Raw genomic sequence first — 23,440 nt, 5'->3', positions numbered from 1 at the left:
GGACACTCCGCACACCGATATTGCTCTGTCCATCGACATTCTAGTCCGCCCCTCGCGCTCGGGAAAGAGTGTGGGAGCGGTAGAGAAGACATATATTTGCCTCTGCCCGACTGCCCCGAAAAGAACAATCCTTCTGTCATTGTTGCATGCTGTCGCTAGTGGACCCTGATCTGCAGCTGCATTTAGCCTCATCCTTCTAGACTTGTTATATACCCACTGCTTATACGATGGCTTCATCCCCCTACGACTTCACGGTCTACCGTGGCACGTTCATTCAATTGTCTCGCAACCCTCCAGCGGGCCAGAAACCGGTGCTGCTGAGAAACACCGGTGCGTTGTGGGTTTCTGCTGCTGATGGCCGCATTGCCGATTTCGATTGGCAGGCAATAGACGACAATGCCTTTCGGCAATTGATGGAGAAGCAAGGCTGGGTGGATGTGGACTCTCAGGTCAATGGCCATTCGGCCCAACAGACCAAAGTGAAAATTGTGACTGCCAGCGATGACCTGAATGAGTTCTTCTTCCCGGGTTTCATCGACACGCACATCCATGCGCCTCAATACCCCAACGCCGGGTTATTCGGCTCATCTACTCTTCTCGACTGGCTGGAAACATACACGTTCCCGGTCGAGTCCGGCTTCGGGTCTCAATCAGACCATAAGAACGGCAAATTCAGCCCCAGAGATGCACCGCTTTTGGCGCAGCGTGTCTACGATCAAGTCGTTGCGCGCACGCTCTCCCACGGCACGACCTGCGCCTCATACTTTGCAACCGTGCATGTCCCTGCCACTAACGCTTTGGCTGCCCTGTGTTATACGCGCGGCCAGCGCGCTTTCATCGGCAGAGTATGCATGGACAATCCGGATTTCTGTCCGACCTACTACAAGGATCTATCCGCTGCAGACTCTCTCTCCGCGACGAAGTCTACGATCGAGTACATCCACACCCTTGACCCCAAGGGCAGTCTCATCAAGCCAATTGTGACGCCGCGCTTCGTGCCTACCTGCTCACGACCCGCTCTTGAGGACCTGGGCAAGCTCGCTGCGTCCTATAGCCCACCACTGCACATCCAGACTCACATCTCCGAGAACAAGAACGAAGTTGCGCTTGTCAAGGAACTATTCCCTGAGTGTGCTAGCTACGCGGCCGTCTACGACGAGTATAAGCTTCTCACGCCGCGGACGATTCTCGCGCACGCAGTCCACCTCACCCAAGATGAGCGCGCTCTGGTTCGTCAGCGGGACGCCAAGATCTCGCACTGTCCCGCCTCCAACTCGGCCCTTGGATCCGGCATTGCTCCCGTTCGCGCCTATATCGACGAAGGTGTGACTGTTGGCCTCGGGACGGACGTGAGTGGGGGTTATAGCCCCAGTATCCTGGAAGCGGCCCGGCAGGCCTGTCTTGCCTCGAGGCTGTTGGGTCACACGGCCGATTTCCAAGCAGAGACATGTACAAACTCACACCCCAAGTCGGAAGGGAGAGAAAAACTGTCCATCGAAGAAAGTTTGTACCTTGCTACACGCGGCGGCGCAGCTGTCGTCGATATGGCAGATGATATTGGTGGCTTTGAACAGGGTATGATCTGGGACACGCAGCTGATCCAACTAGGTGGCGTGAAGGAGGCTGATCGGAGCCCCCTCGACTCCGCTTTGGAGAGTAGCCGTGGAACTGGTCAGAGCCTGGTGCAGCCTGGTCCGATCGGTAATGTCGATCTCTTTGGCAAGGAGACTTGGGAGGAGAGGATCCAGAAGTGGGTTTGGAACGGAGATGATCGCGACGTGAAATCTGTCTGGGTTGGGGGGAAGTTGGTGCATTCTCGGGGTTGATATTGATCTTTAGCGACTTTTCACCTTCGCCTTGTTCGGATTTCGATGAATATATACAGCATTATAGAAGACTTTGGCTGTTTGGATATTTATTCTATCATTTCATATCAGTAATAGAGGACTGGAAGCTCACACATTCAATAATAGATGAACAGGACAGTGATGAAGCCATGGTTCGGCCAAGAACCATCGTTGCAGCCTAGATTGCCCGGACACCCACCTGGAACGCGTTTCATTAAGAGCAGTAGTTTTGTTGGGGTTGTCTTGCGCTGCGCACTGCACATTTCCGGCCGGTTAAACGCATTCCAATGAGCGCTGATCGCCGCACTCAGCCGCCATCCCTTGATGGCGCCGAAGATTCCAAGAATGACGATACCCCTGTTCACCGATTCACCGATAACACTTATCCAGCTCTTGTTGCGGATCGGTTTAATTGCGGGATCTAGAAAGCCGGCGGAATATGCAAAAGAACAATATTAATGGCGTTCCATTGTTCTGTATGTCAGATAATAGTAAATTAATCTCCGCCTCGAACATGCAATTAGACAAGCGAGAAGACAAAGGCACGAGACATACTTCTGGTTTCGGAAACTTGTTGTCCAGCTCCCCGTTCCGGAAAGAGTAAACATCAACAGATATTCTCAATCTCAGATGAAAACTACGGGCTTGAACTGACTGTAAACGCTGTTTTCCTAAATTCCCCGAGTATGGCCCATAATGATCATCCAGATGGCTGCCTGTGCAACCCAATGCCGCCGGAGGCCGACGGGCAGAAACCAATAGAGCGTAGAACAATCTCACAGACATGGTTCGAGGTGCCTCTTCTCTGCAGACCCTGGTGAGGTGTTACATCGGAAGCCAGAGCCACGCGCCGAGATTCTAGGCGTAGACCCACCGGTGCCGCACGCAATGGATCTGTCTCGGATGTGCCTGGCAAGCCTAAGTGGCCCGATTAGGATCGTCGAGCCCACTCGGGGTGCCCGCAGCAGCTTCACGAATGCAAACATTCATAGTATTGTCCTCAATTGTTCTCGGAAACGCGGTGAATGCTTTGCCCCTCTTGTAACTTGTTTATATACAGCATTTTCTCGTCCAAAATGATCGTCTGGAAATCATCTCGACTTGAGCTATGCATTCCTCGTTCATCAATCTGGTGGCTCTGACTCTGGCGGCGCTGTCGGGCACAGTGGCCGGCCTGGGCTTGTCTGTCACTTCGTTCAGCAAGGAATTATCGCTTGCTTCGCAGTTGGGTATTAGCCCTGATCTTTTTATGAAATACGGAAATCGTGAGCGTGTGCATCTGCCCTTGTTGATGGGACGGACGCGGGACGAGATTGCTACGGAATGGACGACGGTGAGTTGAATTAGGGCACAAAGCTTGAACAACATATTCTGATGGCAATGCAGATTCCCATTGACCACGAGGACGAGTCTGTCGGTACCTACCAGAACCGCTACTGGGTCAGCGAGCACTACTATCGCCCGGGAGGACCGATCTTCGTGTACGATGTAGGCGAAGCAAGTGCCGAGAACTCGGCGATGGCATATCTGGCTGCCAACAAGACCACGTTTTTTTCGGAAATTTTGGAGGAATTCAATGGCATGGGCATCGTCTGGGAACATCGGTTTGCTCCCCTGTCCACTATTCAGATACTTGGGCTCACACCGCAGTAGATACTACGGAGAATCTCTGCCATTCCCTGTTAACAACAGCACTCCGCCTGAGCATTTCAAATACCTCACTACCGAGCAAGCTCTGGCCGATATCCCCTACTTTGCCCAGAACTTTACTCGCAACGGCCAGCAGCTGTCGCCGAACACCACACCTTGGGTCATGGTCGGAGGCTCTTACTCAGGCATCCGATCAGCCTTTACGCGCGACCAATACCCGGACACTATTTTCGCCTCATACGCTTCTTCGGCGCCGGTGGAGGCTCGTATCGACATGAGTGCCTATTTCGACCAGGTCTATGCGGGAATGCTTGGGTACGGATACGAGAACTGCGCCAAAGATATCAAGGCTGCGCTCGAGTACATCGACGAAGAGCTATCCAGGGATAAGACGTCGGCTGCAAATATCAAGACGACCTTCTTCGGAGCCGGGGCCGAGGAGAACAACAATGGCGACTTCAGCGCAGCGCTGGCGGGCATCTACGGCTATTGGCAAGCCTACGGCGTGGGTGGCGGCGAGGGCAGTCTGGGCTCTTTTTGCAAATGGCTAGAAACCGATCCTGACACCAACCGCACCGCCGGACCAGAAGGGTTCGCCGCTAGCCGGGGCAATGAGTACGCTGCAATGCGGTATGCCTCGTGGCCGATCTTTACGCAGCTGGTCAACTTCAACTACAACACGAACTGCGACGGACTGAACACGACGCAGCCGCTGTCATGTGTACTGAACCCGCCTCCCACTTCTCCGGATGATATCAGTTGGACTTGGCAGTTCTGCTCCGAGTGGGGATACTTCCAGAGCGATAACCTCGGTCCTCACTCGCTGCTGTCCCAGTACCAGTCGCTGGAGTACTGGTCGTACACCTGCGACCGCCAGTTCCCGGACGGCATTGCGTCTGGTCTTCTCCCGAAACAGCCCCAGGCGGATGCGTTGAACAAACGGACTGGCGGCTGGACGATTCGCCCGTCCAATGTGTACTGGAGCGGCGGCCAATTCGACCCTTGGCGGACCCTGTCCCCCCTCGCCACGGAAAGCTGGGCCCCACAGGGAGTTACATTCTCCACGGATATTCCCCAGTGCAATGTGAAGACGGGTGAGGACACTTTGTTTGGCTATATCATGCCTAGCGCGGAGCACTGCTTTGACTTTGATCTCAACTTTGAGCCGGGCAATGCGTCGCGGAGTCTGTTCCACCGAGCCTTGAAGGAATGGCTACCCTGTTTCGAGCCCCGGAACAGGAGCGCGGAGACTGAAGCTTAGTCGGGGGAACTGGAGCAGTGGATATGGGGGGTTGAAGAGGGTCTGTCAGTCAGCAGTCGGAGTTCGGGGGGATTCTTCGATACATATTTGTGCATAGTTTGTTTGTAACTAAACCCGATTCAGACCAGCTTGCGAGTTGTTCTCACGTGCGCAACCGAGGCCCCGATCCACTCCCCGCTTGGTGCATCATCTGCAGTGACGATATGTTAACGGATAAGAATATATAGTTAGGACGCCTAGGCACAGTCCGGGGTCGAGGTTACACACATCTGGTATCACGTATCACCTCACCATGCTGGCCACCCCCGTCGTCGCCCTGGTCGCCGCCTTGTACGCGGCCTTCCTGATCATCAATTATTTTGTCCAATTATACCATCACCGCCGGAATGCCAAAGCCCTGCACTGCAAGCCTGCCACCCCCGGCGACACCTCATTATTGGGGATTCCGGCCTTTCTCCGTCTCACCAAAGCCGTGCGCGAGAAGCGCTGGATCGAGTACGTCTCCTCCCAGTACTCCGTCTACGGTTACACGTTCCGCCTGTGCTTCCTCTCGCGGACCATGCTCTCGACCATTGAACCGGAGAATGTCAAGGCGATTCTAGCGACTCAATTCCAGGACTTTAGTCTGGGGACTCGCCACGAGCAGTTCTATCCCTTCCTCGGAGACGGCATTTTTACGCTCGATGGTCCCGGGTGGACGCATGCCCGTGGACTGCTACGACCGCAGTTTACAAGAGATCAGGTCGCAGATCTAGCCCTGCTGGATGACCACATTACCAACCTCATCGACCTGATCCCGAAAGATCGGAGCAGTTTCGACATCCAACGCCTGTTCTTCCTGTTGACTCTCGACTCAGCCACCCACTTCCTGTTCGGTGAACCGGTTGGCTGCATGTCTCCGCCGGGCCAGACCACTAGCGTTCTGGAGAAATACTCTGTCGGCAACGCCGCAGGTTTTGCGGAGGCATTCAATACCGCGCAAGATTGGCTCTCCGCCCGCACGCGTGCTCAAGGTCTGTACTGGGTCGTCAACCCCAAGGAGTTCCGCGATGCTACTCGCAAAGTGCACGAGGTCGTCGACCACTATGTCAACATCGCCCTTGAGTCCAAGCGTCATCCGGAATCGAAAGATCCTAATGGCCGTTACATTTTCCTCGAGGCGCTAGCTGCTCAGACCGATAACCCAAAGATGCTTCGCGATAACATGCTCAATATCTTGCTTGCCGGTCGCGATACCACCGCCAGTTTGCTGAGCTCTGTTTTCTTCTATCTGGCACGCCACCCGAACGTCTGGAATCGTCTCCGCCGCGAGATAGTTGATGCGTTTGGTGATAGCAAGAATGCTCGGGCGGAAATCACCCAAACGAAGCTGAAGGATATCCCCTATCTGCGATATGTACTGAACGAAACTCTCCGTCTCCAACCCCCCGTGCCCGCCAACTTCCGCGTCGCAACCAAGGATACCTCCCTTCCCGTCGGAGGTGGACCCGACCAGCGGTCTCCCATTTATATCAAGAAGGGTACCATGGTCATGTATAACGTCTACGCGATGCACCGCCGCACCGATTTCTGGGGCGCCGACGCGCGCCTCTTCCGCCCGGAGCGCTGGGAGGAGAACGCTAAGCACGGATGGGAGTATCTGCCCTTCAACGGAGGGCCACGCATTTGCCTTGGCCAACAGTACGCCCTCACGGAAGCCAGTTACACAGTAGTCCGTCTCATGCAGCACTTTGACTCCATTGAGAATGCGGATCCGCACCCTCGCCAGGAGCCTATCAAGCAATCGAATTTGACGATGATGCATGATCTGGGTGTGCCTGTCAAGCTATATGCGTCGGATGGGATCTAGGTCATGAAAATTTGTATTCGGTCTCTGGCCATTATGTGTATATGGAATTGCAAATATTAGACTTTCAGCGAATGAAGTGGTTTTATAATGTTATCTTGTATTTTGCATCTGTCCCTCACGCAGCCAACCCATAGCTACCCAACATGGCAAATATGTTCCACGGATCGATATTCGTTTGGGACTCCAATAGTTGCACCAAGACTGACGCGTTGTAAACACCATAGTGGGCGTGAATATGACGCAGTTGCTGTTTTACCCAGGCTCTTTGCTTCAGAGAAGCCCATTCCGATCGTCCAGCGACATAGAGTGGGAAAAGAAGCCGATGACAGTCAATAGTATGGGTTGGTGAATGCTGCTGAGGCTTTGTGGGGAATTGACATTGGCAGCGCACATATTGAGGAACACTGGCACAAATGTCATCGATTGATGATGTGATTGTTTGGATGGCTGGCTCGTCGAAAAGTCGACTGTCAACATCATCTTGTTTCTGATAACTTTCTAGAAGAAATTCATTCAGAACAATTCGGACTAGCCGTAGAGTATTCATCATCTGGGTGACGTGGCGATCTCGGTAGAATAGCAGGCGATTGGGGAACTCGGAGGACAAGTCTAGGACGTGTACCTCGGGCTTCCAACCCTCTGGCATATTCTGGGACAGATCCAAAAGCCTCTGGTCAATATCTTGGGCAACGAGGATGTACTCGGGTAAAGTCCAAAGCGATTTTCGGAGTGCCTCGCGAAAGGCTGCAAATTCGATCATGATAGTAGATTGCTTCCACTTGGGGTCTTGTTGGCTCATCTGACTAGTAAGGTATGCGCGCACTTCAATCAGCTGCTGCGGTACAGCAGTCGCGCTTCCCACGCACGAGATAATGCTGTTGGTAACAAGCCGAGACAGGATGCGCAAGGATGGATAGTCCCGAAAATGATCCAAGCCCAAAGCCTGGATCAGGGCCAGCGACCCATCAATATGGCTGCGCCAAAACTCCACTGTACTGGGTCCAGAATGCGTGATCTTTTCAAAGAGATCTAATAGCATAGAGCCCGTTAGCATGCTATGCTTGGACGCTGCACTTGAAGATGGCAGAAGCGCCTTATTCATTAAGCGCAGTGCCGTCGAGTATTCTGACCTGGCCTGATCCAAGATTGACGGTGAGCGCTGTAGGTAGGCCAGATATGCTAGGCTCACAGCATCCAGACTGGAAAGTAGATAAGACGGGGTAGTGATGGAGAAGCCCACGACGAAATCCCAGCCGCGTGGGACGGGCGTGACATAGTGGGCGAAGAATGCGTCGCGCGCCTGTGTCTCGATCGGCTGCTGCAGTGACCGTGGCAGAAATACCCTGCGCTGGATGGATTTGGTTTCATCGTGGATGCGAAGCTGCTGCGTGTCGCGATAGCCATGACAGACAACATTGGCCCGGCGACACGAGCTACATGCCTCTGGGCGGAAATCGCACTGTTCCAATGTTCAACTACTTCTGTTCTGTGGAAATATGTCTGCGCTTACCTTAATGCGCCGGATCCGACATCTCTCGCACGCCTTCGACGGCTTTCCGCGAAATACCATGAGCTTGCGACTGTGAGAGAGAGATGATCGGAGATTGAAGATGCGATAACTAACTTAGCGTTATGGCCGACTATTATTATAGTGGCACCGCAAGTCTTAGGCCTCCGACCGCCTATTTTCTGCCCGCTGTCTTCTGCCGTTCTAAAAACTCCAAGTTAATCAAATTAAACTAACATTAGAATCGATATAGCCTATACACGATGCGGCCGGCATACTCTCTGGGAGATTCTCTTAAACATGCTACTATGGGCGACGCGTTCTACGTAGGCTAATTTGAGAAAGCGGTATAGGCGGTGAAGCAGGGCGGTCAGGGATGGGGGTCTCAGACTTTTGCGGTGCCACTGTAAGTGGTCCGGGGTTGACACACGTTAAACCATTTTGGGATACCATTTCGACGCTCAATGGGGTGCACAGGCAATACGTATCATCCATTGGCCGATACCTAGCTTGTATTCTTCGCTGCAGAGCTGCAAACAGTATGGAGTTAGGGCATCTGGGATGGAGTGTAAGAATATGTGCTGTTCAATGCAACACAGAGAAAACAAATTAAACACAACCACTCCCATACCACATCTCATCTAAACTCAAAACAAGATATCATTCCAATATGAGCACGTGCTGCTCGTCGAAGCCACTGCAGACATCGGAAGAGGGGAACAAACGCGCTATAGACATGCCTCTAGACCAGTTTATTGAGGCGACATATAAGGGAATCGCGTCCGGCTAAGACTAGACCATCATTGGCGCCATGGGTCCAGCAGACACATTTAATTAGATCGTTGATAGCAGGCGAACTGCATTCGATAACTAGTTTAATAAATTATTTCGAAGTCAATCGTAAAGCCGAGGCTTTCTGAATAGACCCAAGTGGGCCATTGGGATAGAATATACTCAAATTGATTTCATGGGCCATATCTGGATAGCTTGATAGCGCAAAATGACGAAAGATTCTACCAGGTAGAGTCTATTTTTTGACATCATATTTACTACTATGTATAACCAGACTCTGGTTGTATCTAGAAAACTCTACTGACAACAGTAGCTTATTATCAGGGCCAGATGCACTAGCCAGCAGCGGACGAAACAAAGATCTGTCTACTTCTCCGCATTTTTGTGCGTAATGACTCAATAAATATTGGAGCAGATAGCCACTGCCAATGTTTACGAGTCTGAATGCATGCTTCGGCCTACAGTAATCCTAGTTCAAGCCTTCTTCAACGCCATTCTTCACCAATGACCATGCCGGCCCCCACTACTGTACAGTGTTCGCACAGTATGTAGGGGGCCGAAAGTAGCTCCGCCAATCATTTGAGCATTGATTCTGCGTTTTGTGCCATGGAAGTCGAGCAAACCATGGCCATGCGCGGGGAACACCGGCATTACAAGGCCCTTATTTTCGACAAAGGCCAGTAACCGGCGTTCTACTCTGCCAAGCTTTAAGCCACAACCATGGCTCGTCCCAGTCAAGGTAAAACATGCTAAATATGGCTTGGGCCGCTGTAAAGAACTATGTTAACTACTAGCAGTCTGTCTTGTGAGTTGAATCCACACTCAGTAAAAGTGCCTCGGAGATTACGTGTTGCTAATCATTGGGAGCTACAGAGGGGCAAATCCACCCACGCCTTTTGCTAAGCACCCCTTCGGAGTATTTTGCCAACAACCGCCATGTGGCAAGATCTAGGAGACAGTGAACCACAGCCTCGGGACGAGGATTTTCACAAATTCTTACCTAGGGTTATGGACTCTGGGGTTCAAGCGTCGGCCACGAGGGGGCTTGTCGATTGCCATTAGCCTGAAGCAGAAATCGGGATCGAATATCCTGCTGAACAGTCCCCCTTACAAGATGGGGCGGGCGAAGAAATCCCACGAGGTGGAGCGCGTTTGTTAACCGGACACCTCCTTTTCCAAGAACGGAAAAGGCTAGAACTGTAACTCCCCTCTTACCCAGTAACCGCGCGTGCTGTGTCCCGCCGCACCGATTTGTTCCTTTCGAGCGCGCCTTTAAGAACGCTGCTCTAGGTAATTTGTTGGTGACTAGTTCGCTATGAAGTCATGCTAGCGACCCTACATAACAAATGATACTACCCTCCATATCGTTATTATTGACCTAGCTTTTATAATCTGTTTTTTTTTTTTTGCCTCTTTTCTTCCTTTCGACTGGCGAATATTCCCAGACCAGAATGTAATTCGCCCTGCATCTGTTCTCCACGCCATCCCTACCATGGCTGCTCTGACGCCAGCCTATCTGGCGCAGAACGACTCAGGGGGCACATTCCCCGCGGTGATCGTAATGACCGTGCTCGCCTTCATTGCCGTGCTTTTGCGCGTCGCATCAAGGGTCTACGCCAAGGTTGATTTCTGGTGGGATGACTGGACTATTTTTGCAGCCATGGTATGATTGCTTTTGTCGCTGTAGCATCGCAATTGGGCGGAGGTTCATATCTCATGGACTTGTCTAACATTTGGTGAACCAGGTCTGCGAGCTTTCGCTCACCATCGGCATCCTCTACGCAGCCAAATACCTGGATGCGGGCCATCATATCCAAGCCCTTACTCCGTGGCAGCGCGTCGAAACCGCGAAGGTAATCCTCAACGATGAGCTGCTTTCTTTCAATTGATAACAAAAGCTAATTTTCTATCAATGTTTCAGAACCTCATTGCTTTCCAACAAGTCTACTTCCTTACGCAGACTGTCACGAAAGTCTCGGTATTACTCCTATACTACCGTGTGTTCGGGGTCCATGCCCGGTTCCGCATTGCTGCCTATATTACAGGCGGCATCGTGATTGCTTGGTGGATATCGTGTTTCTTTGCTACTATGTTTACCTGTATTCCGCTGAAGGCACTCTGGGACACGTCAATAAAAAACAAGACTTGCATCGACATGCGCAAATTCGGAATTGCGAATGGGAGCTTCAATATGATAACGGATATCATGGTAGTTGCGCTCAGCGTGCCGATGGTCTGGTCATTACAACTCTCGCAGAAAAAAAAGATTTTGATCTCGGGTGCCTTTGGCATGGGTACTTTGTATGCTTCTTCTTGTTTTTCTTTAATTATACCTGCTAACCTTTGTCATGCAGTGTTTGTGTCATCTCTGTTGTCCGCCTCAGCTGCTTCCCCGGGTTTGACATGTCAGATCCCAGTTATGGCGTCGCTCGCGTCTCCCTCTGGACCAGCGTCGAGTCCTGTTGTTCCATTATCGCTGCCTGCCTTCCGACCCTGGGACCACTCATCATTTCAGTCTTCCGCTTGCAAAATTCGCAATACAACAAGGATCCAGTATCCTCGGGCAGTCAGCCGAACAAAAAGCGTATAGAAGCTCCCATCCCTGATCCAGACGGCCCGACAACGCACTTTGGAGGGAATGTTTCATTGAACCTAGCTGGTCGGCCACGGATCCGTAACTCTCTCAGTCCAGAAGGACAGTTCTATCGTTTGAATGATGAGATTGACGACTCTATGGCATTACGGGATTTATCTCCGGAAGGATCAAGAGCATGAAACACAGGAATATACCCAGTTAGGAGGCATGGACCCGGCGTGAATTTGTGCATTGGTAAATTTATTCTGATACAGCGGAATATGTTAGATTGATTTATGAACTTTTCTATGATCTGTGGAAAAATTGTACAATAGTTGTACAGTAATTTCTTTCGTGGCATGGCTTCCATCTTCGGAAAGCACATATGAATGTCACGCATCCCCACTAAGACGCTCTGCCCAGCGCCCCTAGGGCTCTGCAACTCCCCAAAGGTTTTAAGGACAGCGAAAATCATTTGATGCAAAATAGGTTCCCTTCAATGCACCCGCCTCAAATTAGAGATTCATCTAACTGTATTTGAAAGGCAAGTCTACATTGGGAACCACCAAAAATTAAACTCGACAACCTTAAAACGCTCATGTTAAATTATAGCTTGAAGACGTCTATCTTGGGCCAGACGAGATGCTATTAAAAGCACGCCGCCCAGTATTAATGATACCCCTGAATACAGAGACAGCGAAAGGTAGCCGTATTTTCCAGCAAGTGCACCGCTTATAGGAACGCCAGCCATGGCCCTGAGCAACGCATATTAGTTTGGTTTGATCAGTAGTCAAATAGAAAAGGCATTACGTACGACAGTGCTGTGGAACCGACAACGCTCCCAATTGCCAAACCAATTGTATCGGGAGTCGCTACCTGGGCGGCACAAGCTTGCTGAAGTGAAAGAATGGCCTATCTCTTTTTGTCAGTGTTTCGAATTGAAATGAGATAATTGAAATTGTCTCACCCCTGACGAAAATCCATATGCGGCCGACCAGACCACCAAACCAGCCACAGAATTCACCTGTGTCCAACACAGCGCAACAATTCCAGAAGAAAGCGATGCCACAATGCAGCAATTGAACTTACCGTACTTGTCGGCCAAAATTCCCGGGAGGATGCGACCAAAGAACGAAGCGCCGTTTATGATCGATACCGTGTAGAAAGATAGACTCTCGGAAAATCCTTTGTGCACTGCATACGATGTAGCGTAGAAGAATGGGGAAAACATGCCAAAGTACGTGATAAACATAGCCACGCACAACAGTTGTAGGGGTCGCTGCTTGAATAGTATCAATGCTGCTGTCTTATGATCTGGTTTAGGATCCTTCTCCTCTGTCTGGGATTCGACGCTCTCGTGTTCTTTTCCTTGCTCCATGCAATTATTTTCTGGTTTTGCAGGAGGTCTTGCTACAATGCAAGAGAACAGCAAGCACGGGAGCATGATAAACCCGACGATGCGCATGGTCCACGGAAAGCGGATGTGAGGGTCTTGAAGTAGTCTGTCAATGGCTATCGGCCAGACCACCCCACCCAGTGATGATCCGGCAATGACAATTCCCATGGCTGTAGCACGTTTGCGCTTGATATACTGCCCTACCAGAGCCAACATGGGCCAGGTCACCAGTGCCATGCTAATTCCCAGGAGAATACCTTGAGCAAGCAGGAATTGATAGAATTCTTTGCAAAGAGAAGCCATCATTACTGCGAAGACGGTACCAATTGCTCCTATATATAGCATAATCTGCCAACCTCGTGATTTCTGATAAGTTTTTGTTCATCGTAAATATTGAGCGACTTACCCCCGGACCGAAAATATCAAGCATAGCTCCCGATCCAACCGAAATTGCAAATAAGAAAAAGATAGATAGAGCTCCTATCCAAGCAACAGTTGATGATGATTTGTGAGCAAGTTGGGCTGTCGCATAGTACTCTTCAAAGATTCCGAATGAGTTCAAAAAGCCCACGGTGCAAAAAAGACTCGTGAAAGCTCCGAAGATAACAAGCCATGCTCGCGAGCTAAGATAAAGTACTGTCAGCTTGTGATTATAACAGCAGTGTCAGGGTTAGCGAAATTACGTACGTATATTCGCTCGGATGTTTGTCTTCGGTCGACATTTTGGCAGATTTACGTCGTTCGACGATGAAACAAACATTCACGCCGCAATATCATGGAAAGGGTTCTGCAGTCCGTTGATAGGGGTTTCAAATCTTCATAAAGCTGAATGTAGCGGACTATGCCCCATATTTATATTCGAATGAACGTAAACAAAAACAAAAAAAAGCTGTTAGCCTCCGAGTCTTACGGAGACTCCGAAGTATTCTGGCTCCGTAGTAAATGAGACCCACCTTTACAGGTTAGGCCAATCACAAGTGCCTCGGCCGGAGTATCCGCGGACCGTCCGGGCACTTCCCATGAACTCAGGAATGCTCTCCTTGCGGCTCTGAGACTCGATTCGGATCTTTGACGTGGACTCTTTGTCTGGTCGCACATCTAGAAGCTTTCGAAAATCCCCATGTTACCTGCTTGAAATCATGAAACGAAAATCAAGGACCGATGTCCCTTCGCCAGCAGCTCCTAAAAGACAGTCTAGACAGGACCCGGTCTCTTGCGAATCATGCCGGAAGAAAAAGTTGAAATGTGACCGGCAACTTCCGTGTAGTAGCTGCTCAGCGCGTGGACTAGCGTGCAGCTATGAACCACGGGTAACGATTCCTTTCGTCAAGCCTAGGGTGCGAACCACCAGGCCTTCTCCAAACAATAATGTGGTGTCTCTGCCACCTCAGACAAGCCAAGACTCCACTTCCCGGGATCAGGCTGTGAATGAACCTCTGATTACTGCAGAGTGGCTTGAGAATATTGTCATGGGCCACCGTGTACCGATTGCTCTTCCACCGACCTTAAGAGAAGAACCCTCTCAACAACGTCATATTGACAATTGCCTTCAATCACAACGGCATAATGGAATATCCAGCACGTTACTGGCTTTTATCTACAACGGTCATCTTGCGTCCCGAGAAAAGTCGTCAACCATTCATTTGCCCTCTTATTTGCCGCCAAAAACGGAGACGATAAGTCTGTTTCGGTACTACTGCGATTTTCTCGATTATCTATACCATTTGATAATCCCTGCTCGTGTGGAACGATTTATCGAGGATATCTACGAAAATTTATCTCGTAATGAGCCAATCGATTTGAATCACATAGCGCTGATTTTTGGCATCATTTCCACATCCACTTTCTTCCAGCTGTCGATCGAATCCTCGGAATATGTAGAAGTTTGCAGTCAGGAGCTTTCTTTTTTGACTGGTGCTGCATTGATACAAAGCAATCAAATTGCATATCCAACTGTCGAGGGTCTGCAAGCAGCAATGGTCCTTGGCCATCATTTACCCAGGATGAGCCTAAACCCGTCCGTCAGTGCCTTATTTGTGCATGGAACATTGGTCAGCCAGGCAAAAAGCCTTGGACTGCATCTTCTGGACTCGCCTCGGGTTATGGAAGAACGTAGAATAACTGGATTCGACAAAGTGGACGTTGAACTAAAGCGACGACTCTGGTGGGATCTAGTCTCATATGAGTGGTATGTTTCTCGAACAAAAACTATTGTTTTAAAACTAACACAGCCACTACAGGCTGCTAGGCTTTCTTAGTGGACCCCAGGAGTGGACATACACTATTCATTTGCATCACATGAACGTTCGAGAGCCATTGAATGTCGACGATAACGATATCGAGCAATACGACAGCGGAGTGCCTCTTTGCACGCCAACTTCCATGTCCTACACCCTACAAAGACTGAAACTAGCTGTTGTGTGCCGTCAAATTGTGGATGAGACGGCATCCGAACATTTCCACGGGCAAGATGTACCCTACGACAAAATCATTGAGCTTGATCGCAGAATCCAGCAAGCATACGGTGAAGTCCCGGACTTTTTTCGTTTTGATCAGTTCTCTCGACGCGAATATATTTCTCTCTATCGAGAGCGGCCGACCATTGCCTGTCAAAGGGCTCTACTACAGCAAGGGTATCATTCTCGACTCTGTCGTTTGCATCGCCAGTATTTTGTTCGAGGTTCAAAAGACCCCAGATATTCCTATTCGCATGTCGTGTGCCTTCAGTCTGCGCGAAAAGTGCTGGAGGTAAAGCGGATCATGGATGAAGAAGAGCCTCGATTTACCCCACATAGCTCAGTAGTGTGGTCAGTCATGCATCACGTTTTCATGGCAGCCGTTATTTTGCTGATAGATGTGTGCTTCAACTGGGATGATATCCTAGCAGAAAAAAGAAAGCAAGAAGTACTTGACGCTTGTCGAACGTTAGACCGAGCTCAGAAATCCTCTTCCATTGCGAGGGAAGGTATCAATGCCATGATGGTCATTCTACAAAGGCATTGGAAGCTGCAAAAAAGACCGGTATCCGGCGCTTTTCAATCGGAGCCTTCACCGATTTCGGCTCAGATTGCCCCTGTTCCTGAAGGACAACAGGTGACACTTGCAGGCCCCAGGAAAGAATTTTCAGACCAACCGGTCCAGAATGAATACTCGCAGCCAATTCTGGGTGTTGGAGAAGGTTCTGAAGCAGCCTCAATGCATCTCGAGGATATTTGGTCTGAGATGTTGGAAGAAGGTGCTCAGGTTGGATTCGGTACACCCGATTGGACAGATCTTTTGAACGAGTTGACCAACGCAACTATGCCACGTGAATAAGCTGTTATATCGTTCTTCTTATATAGACATCCCTCGTTAATAGATAGTATATATAGATGACTTCGGCCATATCGAGCAAGCTAGCTCACCTTGGTAGTGGCACCTTTATAAAAAGACCATGGTATTGAAAGGTTTAAACCATGCGTCCACGTCATTCTGAGTGGTACTTGACCATTCATTTTACGCACTCGCCGACGATTATGTCTTGTAAAAGGCATATCACTGAAGATTTTCGGTATATTTACTGTCAGTACTACTATGAGGATTAGATAGTCGATAAAAAAGGTTGTCAATATTGGTTGAATTGCAAATAATTATTCCATCATGTCGTCAGAAAATTATCCAAAGTATCTCATCCGGAAACCAAATGATGCCATCATGATGTGACTTCTGGCGATACCGAGAAAGAAACAAGAGCATTTTTATTTATGGCCTTAAATTTATTTCACTCACATGTGTCTACCAACAACTCATAGATTCCAAATGCCATTTCGGTCAATTCGCAATGCCCCCTCACAAGGACAACGACCTCCCTTACATCCACCGCTATATAACCACCCACAGTACCGACGGCGAAGCAGTGTTTGTCTCCCATTCCCAGATTCCCGATTATATCCCATCCAAACCAGCTGGCGAAGATGGCGAGATCGCTCTCCTCTACGCAACAACCAGTGTTCCCGCATCGATCGATGATGAAGCTGATGTAGCTATGTACGATGAATTTCTTCACCAGCCGCCTGGGCTTACCACGGGCCAGGGAACAGTCTTTCGGCTAATCGATCTCCGTCCGGGAAAGGTGACGCCAATGCATCGAACCGTAAGCCTAGACTACGGCGTTGTACTGGAAGGCGAGGTTGATTTGATTCTGGATTCTGGTGCAGATCGGCACATGTACCGGGGAGATGTCAGTGTACAAAGAGGGACAGCTCATGCATTTCGGAATAGCAGCGACACGGAATGGTGTCGCCTACTATTTGTTTTTCTGCCAATTCAGCAACTTACTATCAAGGGCAGACCTATGGAGGCAGAAGTTTACGATGAACCTTATGAGAAATCGGGAAGCGAGGGGGATGGACAAGGGCAGTGAAACGGTCGATGCATCAATCGATATCTTGAAATCGCAATTCAGATACATCAAGACCTTTGTACCTGGGTACAATGCATACGCAAACGATTCATTCTTGGACTGTCACGTCCACCTTAGTCTTGTCTGGTGGATTAAATGCGATCGGTCAGCAACCCATCAAAATATGAAGGAAATGCTTACAAAATGCCACATGATCCTTGATATTCTGAGCCTTCTCATAAGGATCAGCGTAATACCATGCAGCATCCTTGACTTCCTTGTCTGCAAGCTCATTCTATCAGCCCGACGATGTCCTAGGGTTCTCCAAGAAACTTGCATACCCCCAATCTTAACGTTGTAGTACTCCGCTTCGCCCTTCCAAGGACAATAGGTTTTTGTATCGGATTTGAGGAACGACGGTCTGTGGATTAAAGCCGAAGGGGGGAACTTCAGAGCACCGAGTCAGCGAAGCTTCCGCATCAAGGTGGCCATGTAGGCATACGTAGACATTTCCTTCCACTGTCTCCCAGGCATCCGACTCGGCAAGAGCGACACCGTCTATTTTTGCTATAGCTTTGGGCATGGTGTTGATTCCTAGAGGATTCGACCGGATATGTCTCGGGTAGAGTTGAGGTTCTGCTTAGCAAGACTACTGGATGGGCCATAACGTCATCGCATGTTTGCGGGGAAGTTGCATATTTGCGTTTCGATTCAAATAAACACGCTCGAGCATGCGCACGTAAAAGCTCTTTTCATAAATTGACTACTCTTACTTTCACCGTATGTATGCTTTGAACTCTCCCCTTCAGATCGATGTTTACAGCGAGGCGGGTCCCCCCACAAGGTTGTAAGTGGGCGATGGCGGCGAGGGTGTGCACCAACAACAAATGAGGGGCAGCAAAAGCTCGGGTCTTGACAATTTCTCTGAATTACTAGTTGGATTCGCACTAAATTCTGTGAGACAGTCTAATAGTACCAGCGTTTCTCTCACCTTGGGATTTTCGGGTCTTACTTGCTCGCTTACTGCATGTGCTGACATAGCAAGGGTTGATGTGGGGGCTTTTAAGACCAGGCGGAGCCAAGATCGAAATCGATGGAAGACTGCATTGCAGCAACCTATTTAAGAGACTGGCTTGGCTGCAGACCGCTGTTTGGTAGTTTACGATTGCAGAATCACCTACAAGCAGCTTCTCCGTCCATTAGCGACACTGTCTAACACCACATACCCGGAATGTCAACAGCTGATTCCCTCCAGCTGTCACTCTTGATGATATTCCTGCTATAATTGAGTTATGGTTCATTGCCTTTAATGATCCTGCAATGCGTCATCTGTTTCCTGACACCTCGAGTGTGCGACAATGGTGGGATGATGCCAACCGGCATGACCTCCTTCACAAGCCATTCCAAAAATACCTGAAGGTTGTCGATCCAGAATTAGTTGAAGAAGATGGTCGATCTAAACTGGTGGCCTATGCCAAATGGGACATGGCCGTGGACTTCCAACAACGCGGCAGTCGGTTTCCGCTCTGGCATGCTGATATGCCTGGGCAAGACTGCGATGCTTTCTTTGCAAGATTGGATAGCGAGAGGTTAAAGATTATGGGGGATAAAAGCCATATCTGTATGATTTCCACCTAGCCTTTTAATTATTGACCATACTGACAAGCTTCGGTATCCAGATCTAGACATGCTAGCCACTCATCCTGACCACAGAAGACGCGGGGCTGCCTCGCTGCTGGTCAGTTGGGGATGCAAGATTGCAGATGAAGGAGGTCTAGACGCGTATGTGGATGCTAGTAAGGATGGAGCTCCCCTGTATGAAAAGTTCGGCTTCGTGGATCGCAGCGATCCTACCGCGACGATTGAGGGAGTCAGTCAAATGGCTCGGTCTTGGAAATGAAGGAAATGCATTCTACTCATACTCTCTATTCTGCAGATTGTTTTGTATCTGAATTCTGAAGGCACATATTTCCTACGAGGACATGGAACTAACATTGCTTTGAAACATTGAAGATTATTTTTTGATAGTCGTGTTCATGCGGACCTCAAGGGCAAGTAATATACGGAGTATCACACCCAAAAATCGTCTGTAGTGTCGTTGCGGCAGGAAGATGATTGACGGTGTAAATCAGACATACTCTGCCTCTGATGCGACCAACTTCGACGCTCTTTTTGTTGCAGACGGAGCAGAGGGGGTTTTCAACTACCCTTCTTTCACAACTCCACAGAGGAAGCTATCGTGTGCAACGACCTTTTATACTGCCGGGACGCCCTTGGATATCCTCGTTGATGCTTTCCCCTTTGATAAGCCTGTTGGTGCTGTGGGTATGGGATTGGATTCACTCCACTCAGATACTCTCTGATAGAAATGACGTCTATGTTGCTGAATCTGTGGGTGATATATTTGCGGATGGCGTAAACCGGGGCTAGCACACGTTCAATCTTCTAGATCGGTTCTGCTCTAGATGATTCATGCGCTCATCATATTCATTTCTATACTTTGTAGCCGAACTATCAGAGGCCAGCCATTTGAGGTTACCCTTCAAATCTTCAGTTTCAAACCAGTGCATCCGAAAGCAGCAGATTTGGCGTGAGATACTTTAAAAAAAAAAGGGGGGGGGGGGATGTATTGCAGTGAGCGAGGCATCACTGATTTTGTAAACAAGTATTCAAATACACTGTGCAAAGAATGTTCTCGTCCAAACTATCTCTCGCTCAGTTGAGAGGGAGGGCTTGACGCCGCTGGCGCATAGTCCCATCCGAGCCAGCTGCTGCTGCCATAGCGCGCCAGTTCATGGCCCGCTTAGTGTTGCCCGAGTTTGACTGAGACTGCTGGTTCTGACCAATGATAGCCCACTCGGCAACAGTTGCACCTGTGCCATTCTTAGCCTGCACATCTACTGGAGAAAGAGCCTGGTTGCCCACAATGAGCAATGAAGCATAGCGAGCGGCGGGCACTGGAGATGACAGGGTAACATTTGTCGTGTTGCCGGTCGGAATGACAACAGCATCAAGGTTTGTGGTGACCGTGTTGTAGGGATTGGATTGCTTGATTTCCGACAGAGAAGTGATCACAGTGTAGTCGGATCTGTCGGTGGAAGACGCATAGACTGAGGCAGGGTCATGGATGGTCTTGTTGTGGAAGATCACGGTAGCATTGACAGGAGGTGCCTGTGCCCAGTCAAAGAAAAACCCTGAGACCATGCTCCCAACTTCATTCCCAGGGAGTGGAACAGTGACGGAGCTCATGTTTGCCGCAAATGAAGGCTGCCATTTGGTAGAGGAAGCACCATCTACCAGTGATATGGGAAATTGGCCTGGCTCAAATGCATCGGACGACTGGACAGGCTGACATTGCACAAGGTTGCCGGCAACCGTGTTCTGTGATCCAATCTGTCGATTGGGAATGACGACAGATCCTTTCACTGGTAGCTTGTAGACAGTCGCCCTCGTCCCTGGTCCAGAGTGAACCTGGATGGTCTGGTTACCGAAGCGCTGATCGGCAGTATCCAGAGGTGAAGTTGTGGTAGAACGGCTGATGGTAGTGTGCGTATAGTTCGACCAAGCTGAAATAGGCCACCCACGCCAGTAGAAAGTCCGATATCTCAAATAAGGTATCTGGGGCGGCAGATTGGGGTCAATATGGAGGAAGTTGTCGGGTAGCAAACGCAATCCGAGATAACCAAATACGCCGACCTGGTTAGCACCGCCATGACCAGTCAGGAAAGGAAAAGCCGGGTGGGTGCCGCCATTGAGAGTAGCATCGTCGACTAGCTGCTCTGAGAGCTGGAAAAATGGCGCACGGGCATACGGCTTGTACGAGTACTGAGCGTACGTGTAGGCGGAACATCCGGAAGGTGACACCTCGCTCGCGACGATCGAGAAGATAGCCCATGTCATGGCCGGACCATCAGGTGACTGCTTGTTGGCATACTACTCAGTGCGTAAGTACATCTCCAGCTTAAAGGGTAGATATTATGCAGTACTCACATAGTCCAAATCGTTCAATGAATCCAGAGTGGTGTAGTTAGAGCTATAATCTAGGGGATAAGTGTTCAGAACAACGTCGGCCTGCTTGACAAGGGCGCTTCCATTCATTGTCGTAAACTCGAGGGTAATGCCGTTCTCGCGGATCACGAGGACATTGGAAGCCATTTGGTTCCATGTCTCGTTCTGAGGAAGTCCAAATTGATGGTGGAAGGCATTGGCGTGCATAAGCGTCTCAGCAATTAGCGGCATGGTATATCCACCCGCATCGACATTATTTGCATACTCGTCGGGGTCCGTCATGTTCTTCAGAGTCCAAGAAGAACCATTTTGCACCAACAGGTCGGCGTACAGAGTGGCGACCGAATCGTAGATAGGGAAAAGTTTCTCCTTGAAGCCCTGTGTATCACCGCTGGCCACCCACTGATTGGTCAACGAAATGCCAATGTCCCCATTCAAGTGGTACTCATAGTCCCAGCATGGACCAGTGGCCGTGCAGTTGCCAAAGCGTGCGCTTGTCCAGGGAAACGCGGCTGCATTGGGGGAGAATGTGGTATGGTTCTGGGAGCTGGTGAAAGCGGTCTTGATATTGGCCTTCGCCTGCTCATACTTGGCCACGCGATAGTTTGTAATCCGCTGTGCCGACTCTGGGTGGGATGCAGCAATGCCGGGCTGCATCCAAACATCGGCATCCCAAAAGACTTGTCCAGCGTATGAGTCGGAGGTCAAGCCACCCACAGAGATACTATTATCATTGATTGGAGCACCTGAAGCTGCCTTGATCGCGTTCTGCCCCGCAGTGTTTTGCAAAAGGTAGTAGGTATTGGCGACAGCGATGATTGCAGAGTCAATGATGTTGCTATCTGCGGGCAGAGAACCATTTCCAGGAAATGAGTAGCGGTCAACCGAGTCTTCGGGCATGATATTTGCCCATTCAGCGATGTGTGAGCGCAGCGACTTGGAATATCCATTGGTTAGAGCTGTATATGAAGCTTGCTTAGCCGTTTGCTTTGGGTCGGCAAAGGCGTCCGTGGACGCAGCACCAACATACTTGGTGATGCGCACCGCCTGGCCCGGGGACAACTTCACAGGAACAGACTCCGCAATGGATGATGCATTCTGGTTAACATATGGTCTGTCACGGACAAGCTTGCGAGATGTCAAGTCTACGCCAGAAGAGGAAGTAGTGAGGTTGGCGTATACATAAGCCGTGACGTTGTTAATTCCGTTCGGTCGAACCGCAGAGAAGATAGCGCCATCGTCTTGACCAGACTCGACAAAGTCGGTGCGAACAGCAGCCAATCCATCCAGTACATTCACAATCTCGCCCTCGGCATGCGTGGATGGGATGATTTCCATATCCACCACAGCTTGGTTGACATACAGCTTGTTGGCAAAAAGACGGTATGTGATTTGATAGGAGCCATTGTTGCCTTTCGGTGTCCACTGGTAAGACCAGAGCAAAATACCCGCTTTGAAGTCATAAGTAGATCGGAAGTTCGAGATGGCACTGCTGTCCACCGTCGCGTCCAAGTAACTGTCACCACCAAGATCCAAAACGATCCCGCTCCAGTGCGGAATGCCGCTGATGACACTGTCGCCGCCGTACTGGTACAGCCAGGGGAAATTGGAGCCATTGGTTGTAGGTTGCGAATCCCAGAAACCAGCGATTGTCGCAAACGTCTGGCGTGTGGAGAACAAAGGCCAGCCGCTGATCACGTCGCCGTCTTGCGGAGTATCAACCTCAAAGAAGGGACCAGCGCTCGCAACGTTGATACCCAAATACCCATTAGCCACAGAACCTCTCGCCTGGAAAATACCCTGTTGGATATTCGTGGTCGTGAGAAGCCAATTGTCTTCGTTCCAGGTGACTCCGGGGAAGTCGGTTTGGTACACATTCTGGCTCGAGTTGGTTGCCGAATCGGTGTGTCGACGGATACCCTGGCGAACACGATTATTCGCCGGGGAAGACGCTTCGACAGAAGCTCCCAGCGACAGAAGCAAGGGCAAGACTGCCCGGATCACTGACTGATCCAAGAATGTTAGTCAGTCAACTTTTTCGCGCTTAGGGGGTGATTAACTCACTTTGGACCGCATCTTGCCGCTTGTTTGGGTAAGGAAGCGACAATCTGGGGATGAAACAGAAAGTCGCTTTCCGCGCCCGGGCACGCAAAATATTTAATTGTGCCGATCCA

At 50.0% G+C, this 23,440-nt stretch overlaps 8 protein-coding genes across 8 annotated transcripts; 5 read left to right on the top strand and 3 right to left on the bottom strand.

Moving 5' to 3' along the window:
* Positions 1-227: 227 nt before the first annotated feature.
* Positions 228-1,826, top strand: PFLUO_LOCUS900 (uncharacterized protein; the record flags this gene model as incomplete). The annotated part of the gene is made up of 1 exon (XM_073786843.1): positions 228-1,826. The coding sequence occupies one exon, from the start codon at positions 228-230 to the stop codon at positions 1,824-1,826; it is 1,599 nt and encodes a 532-aa protein (XP_073634995.1).
* A 1,129-nt stretch (positions 1,827-2,955) lies between these two features.
* Positions 2,956-4,758, top strand: PFLUO_LOCUS899 (uncharacterized protein; the record flags this gene model as incomplete). Its single annotated transcript, XM_073786832.1, has 3 exons — positions 2,956-3,180; positions 3,234-3,451; positions 3,498-4,758. 3 exons carry the CDS (start codon positions 2,956-2,958, stop codon positions 4,756-4,758), a joined length of 1,704 nt encoding a protein of 567 aa, XP_073634994.1.
* A 292-nt stretch (positions 4,759-5,050) lies between these two features.
* Positions 5,051-6,607, top strand: PFLUO_LOCUS898 (Protein kinase alk2; the record flags this gene model as incomplete). Its single annotated transcript, XM_073786821.1, has 1 exon — positions 5,051-6,607. The coding sequence occupies one exon, from the start codon at positions 5,051-5,053 to the stop codon at positions 6,605-6,607; it is 1,557 nt and encodes a 518-aa protein (XP_073634993.1).
* A 115-nt stretch (positions 6,608-6,722) lies between these two features.
* On the bottom strand, positions 6,723-7,661 carry PFLUO_LOCUS897 (uncharacterized protein; the record flags this gene model as incomplete). Its single annotated transcript, XM_073786810.1, has 1 exon — positions 6,723-7,661. The coding sequence occupies one exon, from the start codon at positions 7,659-7,661 to the stop codon at positions 6,723-6,725; it is 939 nt and encodes a 312-aa protein (XP_073634992.1).
* Positions 7,662-10,398: 2,737 nt separating this feature from the next.
* PFLUO_LOCUS896 (uncharacterized protein) lies at positions 10,399-11,681 on the top strand (the record flags this gene model as incomplete). Its single annotated transcript, XM_073786799.1, has 4 exons — positions 10,399-10,569; positions 10,652-10,759; positions 10,828-11,207; positions 11,261-11,681. 4 exons carry the CDS (start codon positions 10,399-10,401, stop codon positions 11,679-11,681), a joined length of 1,080 nt encoding a protein of 359 aa, XP_073634991.1.
* Positions 11,682-17,367: 5,686 nt separating this feature from the next.
* PFLUO_LOCUS895 (uncharacterized protein) lies at positions 17,368-17,841 on the bottom strand (the record flags this gene model as incomplete). Its single annotated transcript, XM_073786788.1, has 4 exons — positions 17,368-17,402; positions 17,460-17,540; positions 17,600-17,705; positions 17,761-17,841. 4 exons carry the CDS (start codon positions 17,839-17,841, stop codon positions 17,368-17,370), a joined length of 303 nt encoding a protein of 100 aa, XP_073634990.1.
* Positions 17,842-18,578: 737 nt separating this feature from the next.
* PFLUO_LOCUS894 (uncharacterized protein) lies at positions 18,579-19,158 on the top strand (the record flags this gene model as incomplete). The annotated part of the gene is made up of 2 exons (XM_073786777.1): positions 18,579-18,879; positions 18,938-19,158. 2 exons carry the CDS (start codon positions 18,579-18,581, stop codon positions 19,156-19,158), a joined length of 522 nt encoding a protein of 173 aa, XP_073634989.1.
* An 815-nt stretch (positions 19,159-19,973) lies between these two features.
* PFLUO_LOCUS893 (alpha) lies at positions 19,974-23,342 on the bottom strand (the record flags this gene model as incomplete). Its single annotated transcript, XM_073786765.1, has 3 exons — positions 19,974-21,191; positions 21,249-23,273; positions 23,331-23,342. The coding sequence occupies 3 exons, from the start codon at positions 23,340-23,342 to the stop codon at positions 19,974-19,976; spliced, it is 3,255 nt and encodes a 1,084-aa protein (XP_073634988.1).
* Positions 23,343-23,440: the final 98 nt, after the last annotated feature.

The sequence above is a fragment of the Penicillium psychrofluorescens genome, assembly GCF_964197705.1.
Source record: "Penicillium psychrofluorescens genome assembly, chromosome: 1".
Classification (NCBI taxonomy): Eukaryota; Fungi; Ascomycota; class Eurotiomycetes; order Eurotiales; family Aspergillaceae; genus Penicillium; species Penicillium psychrofluorescens.
This window is presented reverse-complemented; position numbering and strand designations above follow the sequence as displayed.